We start from the raw sequence: 23,829 nt of genomic DNA, 5'->3' as shown, positions 1-23,829 counted from the left end.
CAAATGCACATTCCCATAACAAGCCCAAAGCGTGATAAAGCTTATCAGAAAAAGCCATGAATAAATATATATCCAAGCACGCTGTGAATATGCATGCATAAACGAAGATACCATGACAAAACACAAACAAAAATGCAAAAGCACATTAGGCACAAATAATGCAAAGGCATGCTCCTATAAAAGGCTGTTGAATTTTTTTCTTACACATTTGTGTGTCAAAAATGCCAAATTTTAAATTTGAAAAGTTTGTTTTTTCGTGCTATGTCACAGTCACTAATTTATGGTCGTCAATGCTAACGCGACATTTTTCACAAACGTGTTGAAACTAACAGCCTTTGGAAAAAAAAAGTAAAAAGAACAATCAAACCGTAACACAGAGATAAATCCAAAACCAAGCCATCACATGTTAGTTCATTAGCCAGAGTGACATTAAGTTGTGAACTCACATATTGAAAACTTGTTGCTGGAGTCTTTGCCAGGAAATAATTTAACGCCTCGCGATTTAAAATCTACTGATCGCTTCACTGCGGAGGAAGAACAAAACACAGAAAAGAAGAAAATCAGAAAACATACCGGATAAAGTTAACCAAAAATAAGACTGAGCAAAGGCATTCTTCTTTTTGTTTTTAAATATGGCAGATTCTTCTCCCTCACAATGCTGAGGGAGAAGAGTACAGTGACAAAAGTTGGAAAGAGAAATTAAACGTTTAAATGAGAAAACAGAACTGAGCCAGATAGACATATATTTAGAGAGAGAGAGAAAGAAAAGGAGAAAGAGGAAGAAGTAAACAGGATCTGAACAATAGTATCTTTGAGCTCATTCATGAGAGGCTTAATTTTTTCCACTTTCTCCGTCACTCATAAAGTACATCATTTGTAAAGATTTTGCTGCAAGCCCCAACATCTTCTGAACAACAGACGGATAAAGAAGAAATTGCAGCTTTTAATCAAAATGACAATGATGCAGCTCTGTAATCAAGGCATTCAGATAATGGCACGTTAGGAAATAAATGGTTGCTTTAATCAGAGAACATCAAGACAAAGTGATGGAGGGATTCCTGTCAGCATGAGCTCTGCTTTTCTCGACAACAATTCATTTGAGAGCGAGCGATATTAAGCCAAAATGTTACGACAGCAGCTCAGCATCATGTATGGTCAGACACAGCATGAGTGACACAGTAAGGCCTGTGCTGTAAACACAATACACCCCCCCCCCGAATGAATACAGTACGATTATGAGCAACAACACCATAAACGCAAACATGTACTGTCCTGAATGACAGAGTCATGTGATCATCTTAATGAATGTTTGACAAAGTGACTGACAGGCATCGTTTCTATAATGACCTGACTGATCTGTTGGATGGTGACAAATGGCAAAATGAGCTCATGTGCTACAATCACAATCCACTGACTACATACAATCTCATACATCAAAAACACAACATGTTTGACATGGTTAAATTACATCATGTGCATTTTATGATCCCTTAATGCTGCTTTTTACATGCACATATGTTAGTGGTGATCTACTTGCCATGCTTGCTTTAAAACAAGCCGATTAATGTGCTAAAGATGAATCGTTTGTTCAGCTGATGAACATGAACTCTATTGGTTCGTCATTAGCAAACGTGCTAATTGAGTGTAGGACTGACTGTATGCTTTGTGTGGGTGTGTTACACAACAGCAAGACGACACCAACCCCCATCCCATTCTTCTCAGTTTGAATGAAAAATGCGTCATGACTTTTTGAGCGTTGTGAAGAAAAGTGGATACAAAACCTAAGATGACCACATGTTCTAAGCAGCCTGTATTCTGCAGCCGCTGCATTGACAAACACTTGTGTATATCATTGTGTTGGACTAACTGTTAACATGACAACAAGTTTCAGTACTACATATTTGACACAGCTGATACATAATTTAAGATGAACATTTTTCACATAACACAAATGTTTTTGACAAAACAGCGAGATTGATTATGTACATTGAACTTACTCATGTTTATCTAAAACATGATTTTCTTAGACAAATGGACTGTACAGTAAGTGCTGTTGGAATATTAAATTAAATCACATCCCATCCAGAGTTTTTTTTTTCCAGATGACAAAAACAACCTTGTGTATAAAACGTAAGCATAAACCATTTTGTTCGTTGCCTGCAAGCAGATCATTTGTGTTTGTAGTTGTGTTTTTGAAACATTAGCTGCCAAATTTGTTTCTGAGTTTGCAACATTGCGTTGGAGGCCAACACAGCTCGCCTTAAACTGTTTCTTGATGGACGTCTTCCAGCTACTACATGTGAAATCTTACACTGTTTAATGAATGCAAGCTGTGTCAGGTTTGCAGAACTGAGAGAAGAAAATCCACATTGCCACTGACTTTGTTATCCATGCCGCAGGAGGTGAAGTCATGTCGATCTATTTTTTTAAATTAAAACTTTAAAGTTTTTTATTTGGCCTTTTTCTTTTATTCAAGGACAGCTGAGGAGCGACTGGCAAACGTGAGGAAGAGGGAGTGATGTAGATATGCGACAGGGCAGGATGTTTTAGAGTTGAACCAGCGTCCATTGCATCACAGACTCAGTAGACCGAGCAGCTGCTCTACTGAATGAGCTAACCCGATGAATGTTAAATATGGTAAATGAACTCGAGCTTGTAAAGCGCTTTTCTAGTCTTCTGACTTATTCAAAGTGATTTTACACCACAGCTTAAACCTACACATTCACACACTGATGGTAGACATTGTTATGTAAAGTGAACTTCAGTATTAACTAATGCCAGTCATACACAGACATACACTGTGGACGAAGCCCATCCAACATGAGCTGGGGATCGAACTTACGACCTTCCAGTTGAGAGACAATCGACTCTACTGAGCCTCAGCTGCCCCAAAAAAGAAAAGAATAACACACTTCTTAAAGACTTTTAACACCCAAATATTTCAATTTCAATATACTGCATTCTCAAACTCTTTATGACATCAACCAAATGCCAGACAAACTATACAGTTGTAATAAGTTGGGAAAGACAATTCTTCAACAGAAAGACAATAGAATTGAAAACAAATCGCAGTTTCCAAAGCACCTTTTAATATTCTTTAAATACATTACTTGGATTCAAACAACTTCTGTAAAATATGTAAATGTCTCCCTTTAAGCACAGAACACAAATAAACCGAATGACAAAACATTTCTGCTCCTCAGCACTCCACCTACACAAAGAATGACGTTTATGTTCCTGACACGATGTCAAAGCTGTTTAAATCGAAGGGGGCTACACACTTGATATCTGATACTGTAGTTGTTTGTGTTACGTAACGAGTGTGTTTCACTGCACTTTATGTAAAATATTAGGGAGTCGAGATTTATAAGTCCCCCAGCTCACCCCGATGTTTTTCACCACTTGCAACAGCCACAGACAGCTGTATTTATAAATACTGCACCCAAGAAGCTGTGACAAGTGAAGTTAATTCATTTTCCGTCACACAGCATTGCAGACAGAAAGCCTCAGACAATCTGTGGTTTTGTTCTCATCTGTTTACATTAAACAAATCTTTGCACTGATAACAAAGCAGCACAAAAACAGGAGAAAAACCACTTCCTGCCTAATTGCATCACTGTCTTCAGATTAAACCTGTTTTCGGAAATCTCCCAATTGTAAGAAATTGAGAACATTCATCAACACGCTCTTGTTATTTTTGACAACAGGGGGAATCTCTGATCTCCATCAAAGTCTCACAGTCAGGTTTGAAATGTATTTCCCTGCTAGTTAGGCTGCCAAATCAGGGATTCTGGGCCAAAAAAAGGTTAAAGTCAAATTTGTTTAAGCCAGAGCAAATTCATTCACAATATAAAGCCCCTGTTAATATGCATCATAAAACCTGTCCTGTGTGAATATGCATCAAAGTTAAATATGCCCATGTTAGTATTCAGGCCTACAAGCAGCAGCTCTACAGCAAACAACAGATGGAAGGGCAGCTGTGTTAAAGTAAACCATATTAATGATCCAAACCATTGCTTACAAAACAAAACTATATTTAACCAGCAGGAGAATAACTAAGAACTGTTCGGAAGTTCAACAGCAGGACGAGAGACAATCATGCTAATGCTTAATTTAAATACTTACTTCTGTTACCTTTATCATCTCATTGAGTCTGCTATTTGACTCATACTTGCTTGTTAAGTTCATGACTTCTGGAAGTGTGAAACAGTAAAACTATCACATACTGTCTGAGGGGCTGCAAAGATTGTGGCTCGTCTGTTCAGTGTACTAGGATGAGTATGCACTGCTTTTCATCTGGTCCAAACTGTGGTGTGATATTCTGCAAATATATATGTTTAACTTTTTAAAATAAGAGAGAGAGACTGTATGAAGGAACAAACAACTCCATTGTTCTTTAATGATGGAAAAAATTGATGTTGAGATCAGGATTATTAAAACCATTACAAATCTGCATCACATACTTAAACACTAATGCAACTTTACCAATTCTGTACACTTTAATAAAAAACAATCATGGGATATTCACAAGTGTTAAACATTCTTTAAATATATAGGATTAATAACAACTAACAACAAATGAATAAAAGAAATGACCTATGTTTGAAACAGCCTGCTGTGAAGTCATCCTTCATCACAATTATCTTCAAGCTAAAATCATTATTGAAATTGGAACTGGATGAATTGCCCAGCACTACTACCTGATAACAATTACCTTCAACTCATCCATGTATCTGTCAGACTGGCTGTCTATATAGTCACATGCGTATGTATGACGTCAAGGCAATTTTTACTATATAATAAAAATTAGTGTGTGCAATCAGTGGGTGAGCAACGTTGTCAGCAGTTGACATCCTCCACATTTGATGAGCTGCTTCGTTACTTAAGACCAGCAATCATACTTTTGTCTACGCAAACTAGCTGCATATATTTACCACGTTCATCCACTGCAACATTTACTGTAATAATCCCAGTACTAACAGCCCTATTGATATAAAGCCATGGCAGAAATTGGAGTAAACAAAGAGAGCTGAACCGGTGAAACGCAGCCCGAAAATAATATAAAAGATGATAAAGGGCTAGTTCATAGATTCATAAGCTCATCTGAAGCCCCTGAGGAGTACAGTGTCTCTGTTCTTGGTTTGACTGATGGTTCCTAAACCAAAGCTGAAAAGAAAAGACTCCAGCATTTGTTGACAACAAACTAATACTCCTCATGTGCTAAATGCTCTCTTCTCACTTGGCAGTAATTATCCAGAGCATTTCACGACGTGTGCACTTGATCACAAGCCGGTTTGAGACATTATGAAAGTCATATCAAAGGTACCATGCAGTCGACAATATCCAATATGTCAACTTCCCTAAGGGATAAACTGTCTCACCGCTCCCGTTGAATTATGTTTCCGTACCAGTGGTTGACTGGTGTTTCTTTTGTACCGGCTGACTTATTTTGTTGCCATGGCATTGGCTGACTGATAATGCCGTCAGTTGTTCATTAAGAGCCAATCACAGCCCTGCAGACACAGAAACTCATGAATGCATAATGAAGAGAGATGATGGAGGGATGTGAATGGTAGGTTTTGCCGCAGGGAAGGAAACTGATTGTTCATACCTGACACACACGAGTAGAGAACAGGCTAACGGTCTCACACACACACACACACACACACACACACACACACACACACACACACACACACACACACACACACACACACACACACACACACACACACACACACACACACACACACACACACACACACACACACACACACACACACACACACACACACACACACACACACACACACACACACACACACACACACACACACACACACACACACACACACACACACACACACACACACACACACACACACACACACACACACACACACACACACACACACACACACAGAGAGAGAGATTACAAGCTGAGCCAATCATTAACTTTAAGTATACATGCATACATATGGAGACTGACTTTTAATGCACATATACAGAGAAGAGAACAGACGTGCTGTGACCAAAGCTGCTATAGACAGACATTCAGATATGTGGGCACACAACTCTGTATGTGCAACCACACAAGGTTACCCAACCAACAAACAGACAGACTCTCTGCCAGGTGTTGAGGGTGTGGAGTTGGCTGGACTCTGGGCAGCATGTAGACAGAATAACTTATCAATGTGACCCTGAGCATTTGCTTAACCTCATCCATGTTAAAGATTTTATATCCCAGATATTTTACTAGAGAACCAGTAGAAAATGTGGGAAAGGTAAATATGGTGAATCGTAGGGGAAAGGACACAACTGCACACTCGATCTATAAATATATACTGTATGCGGTGGGCGAAATGGAAATGATAACCTATCATGATTTCTTTACAGCAGGATTATGATCATGATTTTATCTTGAATTACGTGGCCATGCAGTGAAGAAAAGCCCTGAATTCAGTTTTGCTGTAATGTAATTTCTCAAATAGAGAAAAGGCCAGAAAGTTGAGTTCAGAGTCGTGATAGCTAAGGAGCACTTGGTCTTAACTTATCTTCCACTGATGAAAAGAAAGGTTTAAAGTGTGCCTTCCAGTACGTTTCTGGCTGCAAAGCATAATAATTATTGCTGCCAGGATAAAGTATCACAGATGCATAAGTGCTGTACATGATTAATTAAAAATGACAGGAAAGAGTGTAACTCAATAATCTTGGTGTCATCTGTAGTCATTTAACTCAAACAGCCACATGGGGGCAGGCAGGAGAACACAAAGTCTTTGCAGATCTTCTTTACATCCATAAAATTGATTTGGAGCAAAACGATCATTCATATTCAACAGAAAGGCAGCTTAAATGCTTTGCTTTATTTGTCATTTTAGTGAATGGGTCAGAGGTTATAGTCAGGGTCATGATCACACTGGCATACTGCGATCAGAGGCTAGGTGTGACATTTTTATTGTGCTGATGTTGAGGAGAAAAACGCTCTCTAAACATTTTAAATATCTGACGCTGAAAGAGGCTATTGATCTCGAGGTGCTACCTGGAATTCAAACAAGGTGATCGCTTAAGGTCAGCAAGAGCACTGGCGCTTACTATTCACTTGCACTCCTTCGTGTTCCGTCCTGTTTCATCTGCCTGACCTAGTCACATTGCAGTGGTCATACTTACTGAGATGACTTCAATGGACCTTTTCTGTAGGCTGTCAGACAGACTATCTCCAGTATCTTTCCATAACAATGTGATGACTGATATGAAAATACAGAGGCATAATTCTATTTGTCATCCGTAGCTCAACCTTTTCAAGGCTGTACAACTGCATCCCCTCTTTGTTGAATGTGGTTTGGACTGTGCCACTAAAAGCTGTGTCAGGCTCTGGACCGTTTGTTTAGCATCCAACCTGTGTTGGAACTGATCGTCCAGAGATGAGCCACAAAGTGAAATGTGTCAGCAAATGTTTGTGTTTTGAGTGTTTAAACCAGCACATGCAATGTAGAAGTGGGTTGTGTTGCTGGAGTGTGTGTTTTATAAAGATTTATTCTGGGCTTTTCTGCCTTTATTTGAGAGGGAGAGAAAGTGGATAGTGCCAGAAATCGGGGAGAGAGGGGGGTGGAGGTCGACAGCGGCACCCCAGCTGGAGTGTTTTAACAAATGTTTGGGGATGCTTTCAACCGTTTTTACCAATATTACCATGGACATCAATGGAAGTTGGTCAAAATTGTAGCTCACTTTGTAGGAAAAAGCCCCTGGCCTATGAAATGATCCAAAACTTGAGTTTTCCTATTTAAGGCTTGTCTGATGGCCTGTGATCTATTAAGAAGCTCTTTGGTTTAAAGGATTTAAAGGAGCTATACAAATAAACTTAACTTGACTTTCAGGACTTACTGTATGCGCCTACAGGAGATGAATATGTGACACTTAATAGAAGTGGCGGAACATTTTTATTTACTGCATAACTTTCAGCTGTGATAGGAGTGTATAACAAAATACAATATTTTGTGAAATTGCTTCAAATGCTTCAGTGGAAGCCGACCATTTTTTGGCTGATTGGAACCTGCCACTACTAAACCTTGAAAATATACCTGCTAGCACAGTGTGATACCTCTGGATTTATTCTCCATTTTAATGTGTGAAAACACAAAATATGCTGTGAAACTCAGGCAAAGAGCTCCCGAGAGCACTAGCTTAGCTTTCAGCAGGTTCAAAATCAGGAGCGGCGCAGATGATGTCAAAACAATCAACAATTGCAAAAAGGGTGCGCTTGTTTGATGAATGATATACAAATGAAAATAGATGGTAAGTGTATCACATTTAACACTTACTTAAAGAGGTCTTCCTGATGGTTGTTTAAATATTCTGGCTTTGCATTTGTGGTGAACCTACACCAGGTAACATTATTATTTTAATTTGTGAGAAAGTTATAGTAATGTATACTTTTGAAAATGAATTATTTATTAATCTAAAATTAGCCCTTGTTATGGATTACTGCATTGGTCATTGGATGACAGTCAAAAACTTACACTACAAAAACAAACCTGAGAGGTTTAAGAAGGTATATTATAGCTATTAGACTTTAAAGAGAATCCTTAAACACACTCTCTCTCTCTCTTTCCACAAATTTAGACAGAGATTAAAAAAAAAAGTAAAGCTAATTTTGCACCTTTATTGACTGTCTTCAGGTAAATTGTGACATCCAGAATTTTTCAGTGTAGCCAGGATCTCAGCTCTCTCCACTTTCTGTAATGTTTATTAATAAGAGTCAGACATTATTTCTTTGGGTTCATACCTAAATTCGTTCAGTAAATGGAATCACTGGCAACCATTCAATTGACGAGATCGCTGGCTGACCGACCCGCAAACTGGCCAACAGCCAGACCAAATAGATGACTGACTGGCTGACTGACTAGACACTCCAGGCTTTGAACTAACACTTTTCTCTGAGGTACTTACAGTGAGTGCAACAGTAGTCAAATTCAGCCTGAGTTATGTGTTGACTGGATGTAAAGATTTGTGAATGGCAGTTATACTGTTGAATTGTAGTCGCTTTCATGTGTGGTGGTGTGCACAGCAATTTGCTTCAATAGACTTGAGCTGAAAAACTGCTTTGCTGTTGTAGTTACTAAATGGATGTGTTTTTATAAGCATTGGATTTAATATAATGGAAATAAACTGATGGACAATTATATAAAAGTATGAAGCCAACACACTGGGAATGAAAATCAATGGCTATGGTTTCATTTCCCCCAGTTACTGCAGTTATAACATGCAACGGAAAAAACATGGAATTAAATTACACTCTTTGGCTGACTGTAATGGATATGTATACAGTATGTTAATGAAAGCATGTTTATAGTCACATCAGAGATTAACTTTCCACTTCCTCCACTTCCACTTAATGGTTATTAAATGTCTGACCTCATATTTTATCAAATTCAATAATGTTCTCTTTTAGTTTAGGAATTGTGAACTATTGCTGCTAGATAGTATCAGTTAAACTTAGCTAGCAAGCTAAAAAGCTGGAGAAAAAGGAGGTTGAAATTGCCTTTTTGTCATACGTTTTGTCCAGATGACTTTATAGAAGTTTTGTGAAAAGGGATATGGACGTGCACTTGGTGACGACAGATATGCTACTAATCATAAAGTCTGAGGGCAAAGCTGCATATCTCAGGCATGTGATAAATGTATGATAAGTTGTTTCTAAATTTAGAAGAAACCAGTACTGGACTTGTATTGCATTTAATACTGAATATTGAATACTTGACCTACTTTATTTTATAATTGTAAAATTAGCTGAAAATTAAAATTGAAATTCACTCCCTAGCTGGCTAGGAGTCCATGGTTTTCCCCATTTATTCTTATAAATCCTTGCATAGTAAGAATGTGTGAGATAACTCTGAACATGATTTATGTTGACCTACTGTATACAAAAGGAATTGTGTTCTCATATATTATTCCTGTATCATTTGAGTTTATTTGGCAACAAATAATGCTGGGGGTTTTTTAGCTGAAGAGAAAAACTGTTCATGTTCTTTTATGAAAATTCATTCCCCATCCCAGCTGCAGCCTGAGGGTGTATTAGCATGAAGTCAGACCATAGTGCAACAAACAAAGCCACATCTGGAAGCTAGCTTGTTTTACACAGTCACTACATATTGCAATGTAACAGCTGCGCTTTAGTACTTTGTTGAAGCTAACTTTCACTTCATCGCTTAGTCTTTTACTGGAATTTTCGTATACATTCAAACGTAAAACATTGGTTTCCAAACAAGCTGCTGCTGCAACAGTCACCATTTAATTTTGAAGCTTGTTATAAAAAAAATAAAGTCAAACTGTTGCCATGAAGAATCCAATGTAATTTATTGTTTGAATGGCTTTAGGTCTCAAACTGCAATTACAGTAATGAGGCTTAAAGCAAATGTTTAAGCAGAAAGACAATTACCCTTCTAATTTGATCAACACATTAGGACTCTACCTTAGTCATAAGCCTATCCAGTGACTTATCTAAGAATTGTTTGGTCGCTTTTCTGTCAAGAAACGATCATCCTAGGTGAAGGACATTTTACTACATTACCTGTCAAATCTCTCAAGTTGTCATGGCTGTCTTTTTCACTTTGTCGGCCCTTCATCCAACCATCACTCGTACCAATGCTCCCATATAGACCTTCTGAGGCAGATGTCAGAATGGCTGCTTTTTTATGGAGGGTTTTATCTCATTTAAATAGAGCTAATTGACAGGGTCAACGCAAAAGTCTTATGAATTATTAACAATACAACATCTATACATCGTTTATATCCAGTGACATTGTGGATTCAATATTTTTCATGGACTGACAAGGACAGCAGCATTGACAGTGTATGACAGCATGCATTTATATGTGTGAGCACGAACAAGAACAAAAAACTGGAGGTATTACAAAATACTCCAAGAAGGGGACAAAAAAAACAAAACAAAAAAAAAACAAGCAAATTTATGTGTACATCTTCAACAAGTGGACTACTCCTGGCTTATTTCTGGATTCCCCACCCTGACGCACTTAAGCCTGCAGTCCACATGACAGATCTACAGTATACAAGCTGAATGTTTTAGTAAGCCAGGGTCCCAGGTTGGAGAGCACACTAGCATAGCTTGGGTACAGCACCCAAACCACATGATGATGAGTTCAATGATGATGAAATGAACTTACAGCCGTTCGCAGGATGAGAGATGATCAACTCTGATTTCATCTTGTCCTGCAAAACTAATTCAGCAAGCCTCTAAAGCATGTTTTCAAACAGATCTCATCTAACAGCTCTAGCTTTCTATATCAACTGAATATTTAATTGTATTTTGAGCCCAAGGCAAAACACATTTACACCTGCTTAGAAACACTGGCACAACTGAAAAGTTACAGTGCCTGGATTAAACATGCTAAAGGACACTTTATGTTTTTCATGTTATGAAACTTTAAATAAGCAAATAGCTCATTCATGATTAATATAAAAAGGTATGAATTCTATACTCAAGTATGTATGGTAAGACGTAATTAACCATTATGAATATTTAATAGTACTATAAATATGACACGGGTAGCTTGAGAGCTTTGCTTTTAATGTAAATTATGCAAAGAGAAATGTCTCCCTGGAGGGAGAATGATTTGAATTGAAAAGGTTAATTCCTTTCATTTAGGTCTATCGACACATAGCCTACAGTACGTTTTTCAACCTTGTTATTGTGAATCATTTTGCAGCATCAATTAAGCATCCAAATGGACAATTAACTCAGTAAATTTGGTTTAGGCATGCACAGGAGCTGTAGGCTTTTTTTGTTCTTGATACACCATAACACCAATAAGCTCCCCCTGTGTCCAAGAGCCCAGGCAGCCCTCCACACACATTCACTCTCTGTCCCTGTAAAACAGCCATGTATATCAGCAGGACATTAAAATGCTTCTTGTAAATACTTTAATATTTAGCCAAATCTTACTGCCAAGTGACTTGTCCCCTCAAACTACCCATCTCTCTCTCTCTGGCTAGCTTCCCCTCTTTTTTTTTTCCTTTTTTTTTTATTTTTACATCCCTCCGTCTCTTTTTATCGCTTTTCTGAATCTCCACATGGTTTTAACAAACCTCCTGCTCTCTTTTTCTCTGATGTCACTTTTTGATGTTCTTTGTTTATTTCGACATCTCTGCCCCTGCCTCTCTGCAAACTTGGCTATAAATCATTAGGAGATTATTATCAATTCAGGACTTCATAATTTGGCAGCAGCCAGAAGAGTAATGGTTTTATGAGCTGAGCGTCTGACCTATAACACAGAAAGACAAACAGACATACAGTCTGTCCAGCAAGCTGGCAGCAACTAGAGCCACGCTTCCCTCTCTCAGGTCTCATACAGTGTCTTATTAACTGAACTACCCCTGCCAAGGCATATTTGTTCATTTAGTCTCTCAGAGACAAATTAAGAACTGTTTGCATACAGCGTTTCCACTAAACTAAACCATGGTTGCCTGAAGGCTTTGCTGTTCTCCTGGAGACAAGAAGACCAAAGCAGAGCAGAACGACACATCGCTTGTAGGGCAGAACCAGAGTTAAAGTAAATAAAAGAAAGTAGTAGAATTAGGGGTTGTTGTTGAACATCTAAACAATTATATTAAAAAGAGGGCACCGGCAGAGGATAGTGAGTGCACCCCATGAGAGAGGCTGAGGCCCCGTTTACACGGAGACGCTGTGACAGTAAAACGCAACAGTTGAGTATCGGATTGGCCTTTCATTCACATGGCGTCGGTGTTTCACGGGGGTGAAAACGCAAGCTTTTGAATTCGGGCTCCAGGCTGGGGCGAAACTGATACGGCGGGCGTATCGCAGCCATGTGAACGAAACGGAGCGAACTCTCTGGCTGCGATGACCTCACGATGATAAGATTCATCGTGTGTCGCCGCCGAAAGAGCATCGAACACTTGCGGCAAATTGATCAACCTTTACCCAAGCACAGGGCGACCATACACAGCATTTGGGTAAGACTTTGGAGAACTAGCCGCTAAAGAGGATGTCTTGTAGGAAGTGGTTGTACTGGTGGGTGTCGCGCGTGTCGCGTTGTAAAGTTCCACTGCTCACTACTGACTGGGCGTGAGAACTACATCGTTTTCACTCTGTACAGACTGTAGACGGTCTGTACTTCAAATCCGGAGTGGGGTTGTTTCGATGCGTTTCTGTCACAGCGTCTCCGTGTAAATGGGGCCTGAAGTTCTCCAAGTGGCTGGCCCAGGTTTGAATAATCTGTGGCTCCTTTCCCGCATGTCTTTTCCAGTCTCCAATCTCTTTCTGACTCTATCCACTGTTCCATCTCTAAATAAAGGCATAAAAAAGCCAACGAATTAAAAAAAAAAGAGAAAGTAAATCTGAAGTCGGTGTCGTGTAACAGACTGTTACAAATTAAGGAGCAGAAGTATTTTTTCACTCTGGCTGCTTTAATCTAGTTCGCAGAGGCTGAAATTAAACTACATCTCAAAGAAGTTTATACTCATAAAGTGCAACAAGTGTTTAAATATGTCCTGATTTTAATCTGCAAGGTTCAAAGGAACTTTGTTTAAATATTTCAAATTATAACCGTTAGCAGTGACTTTCTCAACCCCTCTGCTAATGTGCCAGAACCAGCAAGCTAATGGTGATGACTGACAGCTGACAAGAAGTAGCCAATCAATCACAAGCTTGTTAAGAACTCCACAAATTAATCAACTTACCCTATCAAACTGACACCCCTCATTAACATGTTAATTAACCTTTTAAACCAATTACGATCAATTACACCAATTAAAAGCAAACTCTCCAGGGGAACGATCAGGTTGTCCGTCAATCAATCAAGGAATATTTGGAGGGAGCCAGAGGGGGAGATGTGGAGAGATAAGGGGTATTAAGGACATGAGGAGGAGACTGGGAAGGAACGTGTGATAACAGAAGAAAAAGAGGAAAGAAAAAAACAATTACTATGGCAACAAAGTGGATAAGAAGGAAGAGAGGTGTGTCTAAGAAGATACAAAAAGAGAAGGATGGGGATTGAAGATGGCCTAAACTTTCATTTCTATGAGCTCACTTTCCAAAAATGTGTGCTGCACATTTAGAATACTGCATTGCAAATCTGACTTGAATCTCTGTTGTAGTTGGATTTTGGCATTTGAAATATTTTCTAGATATACGTGAAACACACAAGAGAATCAACCCAGACATCTTCACTGAGCTGTCATTCTTTAAGTACAAGTTTGTCTTGGAGTGTCATCTTGGGTCATATTCAATTTAATATGCAAGTCACAGCCACAGATTAGGAAATTAAAGCAGTTGATTTCAAATCAACACTGACTTAACCACTGTTTCAATTACTTAATTGGCTTAATTGTCCTCAGCCGTGCAAGCGGCTCATGGGAGCGATACATATTTAACACTGTAGGGGTAAAAAAGGAACCTAACTTTTTTTAGTTTGAGGGTGCAACATATTCCCTTTTTATGACACATCTTAACCCATGTCTGATGCATGATTTTGTTTTCATTTTAAATATTGAACATCTGTCTATATGCATACTGTTATTTGAGACACTGGGAAGTGTGGGAAAGCAGATCATTATGAGCGCTGAATGAGATACTAACACCCTATATCATTGCACATGTTTGATAATGTACTTCGTTCCAAGCAAATAAACAAATTAATGTACTCACTATTATAAACTGTATTATGTGCGTACAGAGACACATACATAAAGAATTAGTGAATTTATCGTCAGAAATTTAGTAAAAGGGTTTAAAGAGTACAATTCCAGCAACAAATCAATACTTTTTCATTGAATAGTGTATCACTCATCTCAAAACTGGCTCAAGGGGGTGATATACCAAATAATTATGAGTTGCAACGTGGATCTGATCAGAACCGTGAAGGGCGTATTTGACACAAAAGAGGCTGAGAACGGTTCCAGGGTGTATGACTGTGGTAGGTGTCAGCAGCTCTGCCAACATTGGTGAATGATCATCATCACTGTGAAAGTGCAGCCCAGGGTTGAACATATAAATAATAAAATGTCAATGAGGGGGTTGCATTATAAAAAAACAAAATAAATTGTTAAAAAGTATTTAGAAGAACTATAGTACGAGTAGGAGGAGTGAGTACAGGAACATGTTCCTTTCTATTTTCATGTGTCATTTCTGACACGTGTTTGAATGCACCCTGTAATTAAGCGTGACTTGTAAACACAAACATGTTATTACTTTCTAATGAAATACTAAAAAGGAACACAAACCGGGAGAGCGCGTCACATTCTCTGCTCCCATTAGATGGCTTTTTTGGATGGGTGCGCTCCTTATTTTTCTTCCCTGAGTCGGCCTGATATGTCGGTGACTTGCTGTGAACTTGAACGTGCTAAAGAGAGAGGCGAGGCACAGCGGGGAGCGTGTCAATAATAATCAAGTGGCACTGTGCAATTTTGGTGTCAAGCATGACCATGATTTATGCTGCTGTTACCTGCCTACTCAGACCAGGTCACCGACACATTCAGGAAGGTACTCTGTGCTGTTTCCATGACTTTAGCTAACACAGCTTGAACGTTGTGGAAGTAAACTGCAAGTGAAACATGTAGCGATAGACTCAAAGAGCTGATTGGTTTACTTTGATTGATGCTAGCAAATCAAACACCCACTAACATTTTTTGTTCATCGTAATAATTTTCCAGCTGTACTGCAGGAGTGCCACATGCCTCCGGGTATGAAAATACCACACACAGCTCCATGCCCTGTGCACTTTGAAAGGCTGGATTGACTTTATGAATCATGCTCCACGTATGCATGAAACAACAGCCAGTTGTGTATCTGAGGATTGTGCCTTTTGTCTCAAGTAAAAGAAACAAACAAGAGACTAAATACAAGTATGTAAGTATAAAAAGATTGTTCCAGCCTGTCTGTGCAGTTGTTCTACACACTCTGCTCCCATTATGGCCGTGTGGCAACATGGCCCAAAAGATTATTGGATTTTTTTGATTTTTTTCCCTTAACACCAGTTAAGAGATGTGTCAAAGACATTGAAATTAAGTCCTATGAGCAGAAACCCTGGAGGAAAAGAACGAGTATGAGAGAGGGAATTGGACAGAGGGAGAGAGAGAGAGATGTGGAAAAACAGAGAAAACTGTAGCAGAGAAGAGACGGGAAGATTGGAGTCAACAAGCGTAATTAAAGGCAGTTAGAGGCAAGATGATGAGGAAAAACTGTCAGCTGCAAAGGAAAAATATAAAGGCAGAACTGGAAAAGAAGACAAAGAAGCATTAACAGAACAAAAAAAAAATCGTTCTTAACCAAAACCAAGACAGTGGTAGATAATTCTTGTCAATATTTAAAGCATGTATATACGTACATGTGTGTCTGTGTGAGTGTGTCCATTGCAAAGCATGTCTCTCTGCATCTAATTATGGCTTACCTTGATAATGTGCACTGAAACCACGGTAACGGTGGTTGCCATCAGTCACAAAATGTAGCCGAAGCCAGTTTTTGTTGCTAACGACTGGAGAAGGGACATTACTGCCTGACAACCTGAAACAAAGACAGAAGGAACATCAGTAAAACAACAACAGCAAAAAAAACCATCCTTACACCCTCTCCCACTCAAAGTACATTGGCCTGTATCTTCTTTTTATTTTACCTGATCCTACAATAGATCCCTTAGGGATGAGCTAGAATGAAACAGTGTTACAAAATTAAACTTTAACCCCTTGACGCCTATTATCGCAAATTTGCATCAAACCGCTTCTGGTCCAAATGCAGCCAAAACAGCGTCCGTATTCCTCGACTGCCGGTTGATGCACTTTCAATACATACCTAGGAAGCTTTTGCAAGCATTAGTTTGTCAGAGGACCAGTCGGAGACAGAACAACATCCGTTTGATGTGCTATTTATGTGCTATTTTTATGTCATATCTATTTATGTGCTATCATTATGTAATATCTATTTATGTGCTATTTTCAAATAAACTTTTCTCAACTTAATTTAGCATCTACTTGAAAACAGAAACATGTAAACAAATTCAGTCGTCAGGGGGTTAATTGATGCGTGCCTGAATACATACAAAAAGAGAAGGCAGTGAATACACATAAAAACCATATAGCTACTCTGCAGAGGATTACGGCAACAGTCTGTAAAGAAATGCAGAGAGTGCAACGGCATAGACAGTTTGGGTTTTGTTAGCTCAAGATTCCTTTCACGAACATCTTGCCTTTTTTGTGTTTGTGATTATGTGCTGCTGTCTAAGGTAAAGCGAGAAGGAAGTGGGTCATTGACTGTAATGTCACAGACTAGAGTACTGTACAAAGAGTGTCAGGACATCTCTGTCTGTTGTAACTACACTGTTAGTGCTGCTCCTCTGGAGAAACTGGGGGATTACGCTGCATCTAACACTGTTAATAGGGCATGTTTTGAATTCAATGTTTTTCTCTTATTCTGGCCATATTCAATAAGTTGAAACTAACCAAGTAAAATGACTTATTACCAATGACTATACCAACTTTTTAGACAACCATATGCCACTTCTAACAGTAGCAATGTGGCCAGTCCTATTGAAGCAGCTTATGAATTGAAGCTTTTAAAGGGAGACTGCAGCAACAACGGTGAGTTGAGGATAAGATCCACGAATTGGAGCCCAACATTAACATAGCTCTTGTGTCTGGCAAAGGGAAGAGTGTTCCGTGATGTGACCGCTTTCAACACTAAGGCCCCGTGTCCACCTAGCAGTTTTTTCCGGGCAGAAAAGCGTTGGCTGTGCGCTCGCATGAGCGTTTTGTGTGCTGAGAGAAAAAGTACTGCACGTCAGCTCTGTCTCCATGACAACAGTTTGTTGACAACGGCCGATGTAGGAACGACACAGCGCTGTTGCTTTTTACTGCAAATTTTATAATATTTGAGATTGTTTGTTTCCTTTCCTATGAGTATAAATCAGAATATTCTCGCCCCGTTAATTTGGCTTCATAATGACGGCCCCATTATCACAGCTCCAAACAGACACAGAGCGAGGAGGCTGTGGGTACAACACAATCCGTAGGAGACAACAATACGGGGAATATCACCGCCTTGTCTGGGAGTTGTTACTGGATGAAGCCCCGTTCCAGTCATAGTTCAGGCTTCATAAAATGAAATGAATATGAAACTGAAACAGCCAAGACCAATTTCTTTCCTTTTTTAAAGCGCATGGAGCGGCCGCACAAAAACAACAGAGCACTTCTTAAAAAGACGCTAGCCACTGCGCTTTTCGTCAAGGTGACGGCCGAAAATGCTCTCTACCCACTGAAAACAACTGAAAAAAAGACGCTGGCGCTGAGAAAAAGAACGCTAGGAGGACACGGGGCCTAAGGTAATAAAACAACCATGTACACGTGTAACCTGAAATACAAGTAGCTCATATACAATGTCTGCTGGTAATAATGCTCCATACATCCCATCCATGGTTTGATGTATGGTGCCTCCATCGTGCAGCGACAAACAACAGGTGCTGTTTCTCTCCAATTACATTTCCATAGAGCAATTTTTTTGTAGTATATCTCCTTGGTTGTTACCTGTACTACACACGTCAACACAAGTATAAGAGTGGTCTGCCCTCTCATGTTAGGCTGTCTTCTTCTATAAGCCCCTGCTGTTAACCTTCACAGTCCATTAATATCAACATGTACCCACACAAGGACACATCCTTACACATGCACATGGATGGTGCATAGACACCTTTTCTCCACCTGTACCCATCTAATAACAGAAGACTAAAGTGGAGCACATGAATGCTGAGGCGGTGTTTTAGAAGGTGTGTTCCTCCGTGTGCTGGTTTGTGTGTGTGGTTTTTTTTGTGTTTGTGTGGGTGAGACAGACGGAAGGTCACCTTGTGCCCTAGTTCAGTCAAATTTTCTGTTGTCTGTTATTAGTCACACACAGTCTCACACACAGGAATTGGTATTACAGACCGAGATAAACACCAACATCCTGATTTTGATAGTAAACAGTGACGACAGTGCCAACACAATTATACAGTTACATGAGGATGAATAGAGGTGAACACCAACAATAATGACAGAAACATCTTTAGTTTGCAATTACACAATCACAGTTTTTTGTGGCCCTCAAGGGAATAGTTACACTGTAATAGCAGGGTTCTCTAAATGCTGGTTGTCTAGCCATGTCAGTTACACTTGTTTGCTGAGACAGTAGATGTTTTACCCTGTCTTTATTCTTCAATACCTCATGTTTTTTTATTTATTTATTTTTGTACTTTTGTACATTTGGTGATGTTTTCTAAGCCAATCATACAGACAGAAAATGTCACCATCTGACAGAAATCACATTTTGTGGTTAATGGTTGAGGTGGCACAAAGTCATTGTTTTGCAAGTCACAAGTGAGTCTCAAGTTTTTGGTCTCAAAACTCAAGTAATTTCAGGCAAGTTCCAAGTTAAGTGAGAAGTCCTAACCTTTTGATTTCGAGTCCTAAAAAAGTAATTAGTGCTCTACATACAGTAGGGCCCTAAACACATTTAAACCTCAAGTATTTTCAAGTCACTCGGCTCAAGTCCAAGTGAAGTCACAAGAGATGGGATAGATGTCACAGTCGAGATGGCCAATCTGACCGAGCTCAGCTCCAGAGAGCCGCCATGCTGCTGCTGGTGGACTGTTACACACACAGCTTTCGCACGTATTTTTTTTTGAATGACAGAACTTCAGCGTTTCTACAATTACTTTTAATTCAAATTGGTAATCAATGCTTAATTAATGCTTAATCAACCAGGAACCTGGAGGAGAAAGTAAATGGAGATACATCTATAACCAACAGGAATAACTCATGCAAAGAAAAGTGCCTTAAGTTAGAAGAGGTATATCTTATATACATTCATTTTAAATGACTTTGTTGTTACACCTCCTTGCGTCAGGTTGGTAAATCATAAGATACTTGTTCCTTTTAGATGACCACAGACTATAAAAGTTTGTGATGCGGACTAAATTGTAATCAAAAAAGCAGGCATAGAAAGTAGATGAGTACCAACTCTCGAGGGACCCATGGGTGCCTAAAATAGATTAACCTTTTCCAAAGAAAGAACTCTAGTCTCAACTTTCACAAGATACTCAAACAGAGACAACTTGTGTCACTTCAATAACAGTGCATACACAGCTCAGATAATGTACACTGTGATGCTAAAATAGGCTAACAGGTGTATCTTCACACAGCTCCAACTGCCCTGTGTCTCTCTAAATCGTGCATTTTTTTTATATACCCTACCTGGTGTAGCTAACAAGCATTTAGTTGGAGTTGTTTTTGAAGTGCAAACTTCCTGTTCCACAACCTGCACCTCTTTCTCTGTGCTTTCTTTTCTACTTGTGTCTCTTCATACGTGTGCTCAAACGTATATTACTCATGCTTACAGCTCTTTATTCACTTTCAGCTATGGCATCGTTTCCCAAGTGCATCATTAAGGGTAGAGTGTAGTGCATATTCAATCTGTTCCAATATTAAAACAAGAATTAAATCATAAATCTATACAGAGACCCTGTGCGTGTGTGTGTGTATTTGCGTGTGCTGTGCGTGTGTGTGACGGTAAAATATTAAACTGCATGCTCAGAAAGCACTTAACAACTCAGAGCTGCAGACTGAAGGTTTAATTATAAAAATCTCTCCTGAAGCAGAAGGTCAACATTATTTGGGGAAACACTCTTCCACTACAAGTCTTTTTGTCTCAATAAGCACTGGACAGACAGAGCTGGGATCCTAAATGGCTTTAATGCATTCATGTAGAAGGGAACATGAGACTGGAAAAAAAAAAACCCAACCCTATGGCTGCTTGGCTACTACATGGATAATTAAAGCATCAAATGATACTTCCAGCAGAAAGACTAATAATTCAAAAAAAAAACCATCCGCCTCTGAACTGCTGTGGAGCTAGTTGATTTTCCCCATGTGGACAATTTGTAATGCATTATTAAATCATTCATCTGTGCTGATGGCTTCTCTCCGTGACTCGTAAGTGTTTCCCCAAGATATCTGCAATAAAAGCACTTCCGAGGTATTATAGATCATCTTCAGATGGGCTGCAGCGTTTTTAATACCTCACTGTGAGAGGGGGTCCAACGATGAATTTGACAATGACATAGACGTTAATTAGTTGAATTTTGGACTTTGCACTAAGAACTTCTACTCCTTAAAAACTTGTCAAAGAGGAAATAAGGTGCAACAATACCTTTTTAAAGAGCAAGACCTAGTCATTTCTTTGCATGAAATATATTCTATACCTTTAGAAACACGTCAAGTGAAGTTGCAGGATGTTCTTCGCTACGTCTATGAAAAGATATTTCACTATATGGATTAATGTAGCGTTTCAATTTAAAGCAAAAGAAAGATTCAGACTTGATACTATCAAGACTATCCATGACTTTGAATATTAATGATTTACCCGTAGTCTTAAGAAGGAATATTTAAAAAAACAAAAAAACTGTGTGACAAAATCTTGTTAATTTGTTAAAATTAAGAGTGTGCTTGTTGTGTTCCCTGAAGAGTCAGAAGAAATTATCCTTACAAAGGAGTTACTTCTGTGAGAATGTGATTCAGAATAATGTTTAACACCTCACAGGGGTAAGTCAAGAATAAAATGCCAACAGTGCTTTCTTTTGTTAAACTTTACAGGGAGGTAACAACTCAAATGCCTACAAGCACATCATAGATTCTGACAATCATCCCTTAAATTAGGTGAATGTTTTCTGTGTTGAACTGCAATGAATTTTACTGCAATAAATAATAGCACGTGTGTGTGTGTGTGTGTGTGTGTGTGTGTGTGTGTGTGTGTGTGTGTGTGTGTTTGTCTCCAGGAGAGACAGACTATAAAGCACAGGGTTGCCAGAGGGAGCAGTGGAACATAATTGATTAAATACACTGGACCAAAAGAGCATCTCTTCCTCTCTCTATCTCTCTGTCCACCATCCCATCATCCATCCTCTGTGCCCACTCCCCCTCCTCCTTCTTAACAGAAATACAAACTAGCTACTGCACCAGCAATGTGGGGATGAGAGAGAGAGAGAGAGAGAGAGAGAGAGAGAGAGAGAGAGAGGAGGAGAGAGAGAGAGGGAGGAAATAAAGAAGCATGAGGTGGAAGGAAGGCGGTAGGAGACAAAGATCGATGGCGGTACGGTGAGACATGTAGGGAGAGCAGGCGGGAAGCAAGGCGGGAGGGGAAGAAGACACATAGAGTCTGACAGAGGTACACTGATTTATTTGTTAGCTTGTTAATTATTTACTTCTGCATTTAAGAGGGATGTAATCAGAGTTGCTTAAAAAACAGCTTTGATTGTGGTTAATTTATAAATAAAACATGATTTACTTCCGAATAAGAAGGTCATTTTCTACTACGCTGAACACATGACAGGAAACACTTTAAAATGATTGAATGTAGGGATGCAAACTTTTCTTTATTTCTCAGTTTTTCTTTCTTTCTTTTGGAGCAGTTTAATAACTTGTTGTAATAGATACACATGCACATATGGACATACTGCACATGTTTATATTGAGATTGCATCTTAATAGCCAAGCATACAGGGCAATGGATGGCCCAGTGGTCGTATCGCGCGTCCCACGTTCAGAAGCTAAAGTCCACGTCAGAGTGGCCGTTGGTTTGGACAATAATGTATGTAAGATGTTGAGACGGTAGTATAAAAATGACTGACTTATGTCTGACTTACATTGGTATGTTCTGAAAAATTATTTCACTCCAATTATTTGTTATTATGTCATACATATTTTACTTCCAGACAACACATTCAATTAGTTGTGCTACACTGGCGCAGATACACAAACAATATTTTTACTGTATATCACAACTTTGCTTTCTCTGAACACCATCCTGCATCTTTAACACACTGCTGCATGAAACTGTGTTTCAAATGAGTACAAACGTTCATCATATAAATTATTTCTTCGCTTTGCTGCGAAATGCAATCGTAGCGATCCGGGTCTTTCATTTCTGTGCAATCTCACTCCTCTGAGAGATACTGCATTGTCCAGTCAACAAGGGGAATTTAATCTCATAAGTGGCATCTTGCAGAGAAAAGGCAGATGGATATTCAACCCTGGCAATTTGATATTTGACTTGAGAGATCGCACATGTGAAGAGGTTCTGAGTTTCTACCTGCGGTGTAGTGAATGGATCTGCACACAAACGTGCGATCGTTACATTCGAGGCAACATTGATGAGAGAACTACACGTGCCAACACCAAGTGTTGTGCGTGTGAATGCACGTCTGTGTCTGTGTGAATGTGTGTGGCTGTTTCACAAGACGGTAGGGGAATGCTGCCTAATCAGGCAATCTGTCTTAATAGCCTCCACTAATTAAGACGAGGGGGGGGGGGGGATCTGCCACACACATACAGCTGCAAACACACATGTACTGTATGAGAACATTTCAGTTCATTCACATGCACACACACCAACACACACAGCGAGACTGCAGGAGTGTTGGGCTGAATGTGGTCTAGGTGGAGCCGTCATCAATCAGTATACAGAGACAGAGAAGTCTTCTCTGTGTGTGTGTAGGGTTGTTGCATTCGCTGCGAATGTAAGGGTATGAGTGTGTTGTTTGTGTGTGTGTGTGTGTGTGTGTGTGTGTGTGTGTGTGTGTGTGTGTGTGTGGGTGCTTAAGAAAGCGGGCCTGCTGTGTCACTCTCCATCAATCTCAAGTGAGCAGAGAGTAATCAGTGTTCACAACAGGACCCTGCTCTGTCTCTCCCTCCCCTCCCTTTATCTCATCAAAATTTCTCTCCTCCTCCTGTTCTCCGCTTGTCTCCTTTCAGAGCAGCAAGGTGTTTTGAAAGCGGCTG

The 23,829-nt window shown here is 39.4% G+C and overlaps 1 protein-coding gene across 6 annotated transcripts in view; it reads right to left on the bottom strand.

Moving 5' to 3' along the window:
• csmd3b (CUB and Sushi multiple domains 3b) overlaps positions 1-23,829 on the bottom strand; it is a 311,217-nt gene that overhangs the window by 116,414 nt on the left and 170,974 nt on the right. For 5 of the 6 annotated variants that reach the window (XM_079368618.1, XM_079368619.1, XM_079368620.1 and 2 more), the window contains 2 exons: positions 16,422-16,534; positions 447-524 (listed from right to left, as the gene is read on the bottom strand). In XM_079368618.1, the coding sequence (XP_079224744.1) occupies positions 447-524; positions 16,422-16,534 (191 nt within the window). The remainder of the gene's footprint in view (positions 1-446; positions 525-16,421; positions 16,535-23,829) is intronic. The other variant, XM_079368623.1, reaches the window with a different exon arrangement.

The sequence above is a fragment of the Symphodus melops genome, assembly GCF_947650265.1.
Source record: "Symphodus melops genome assembly, chromosome: 18".
NCBI classification, from domain to species: domain Eukaryota; kingdom Metazoa; phylum Chordata; class Actinopteri; order Labriformes; family Labridae; genus Symphodus; species Symphodus melops.
This window is presented reverse-complemented; position numbering and strand designations above follow the sequence as displayed.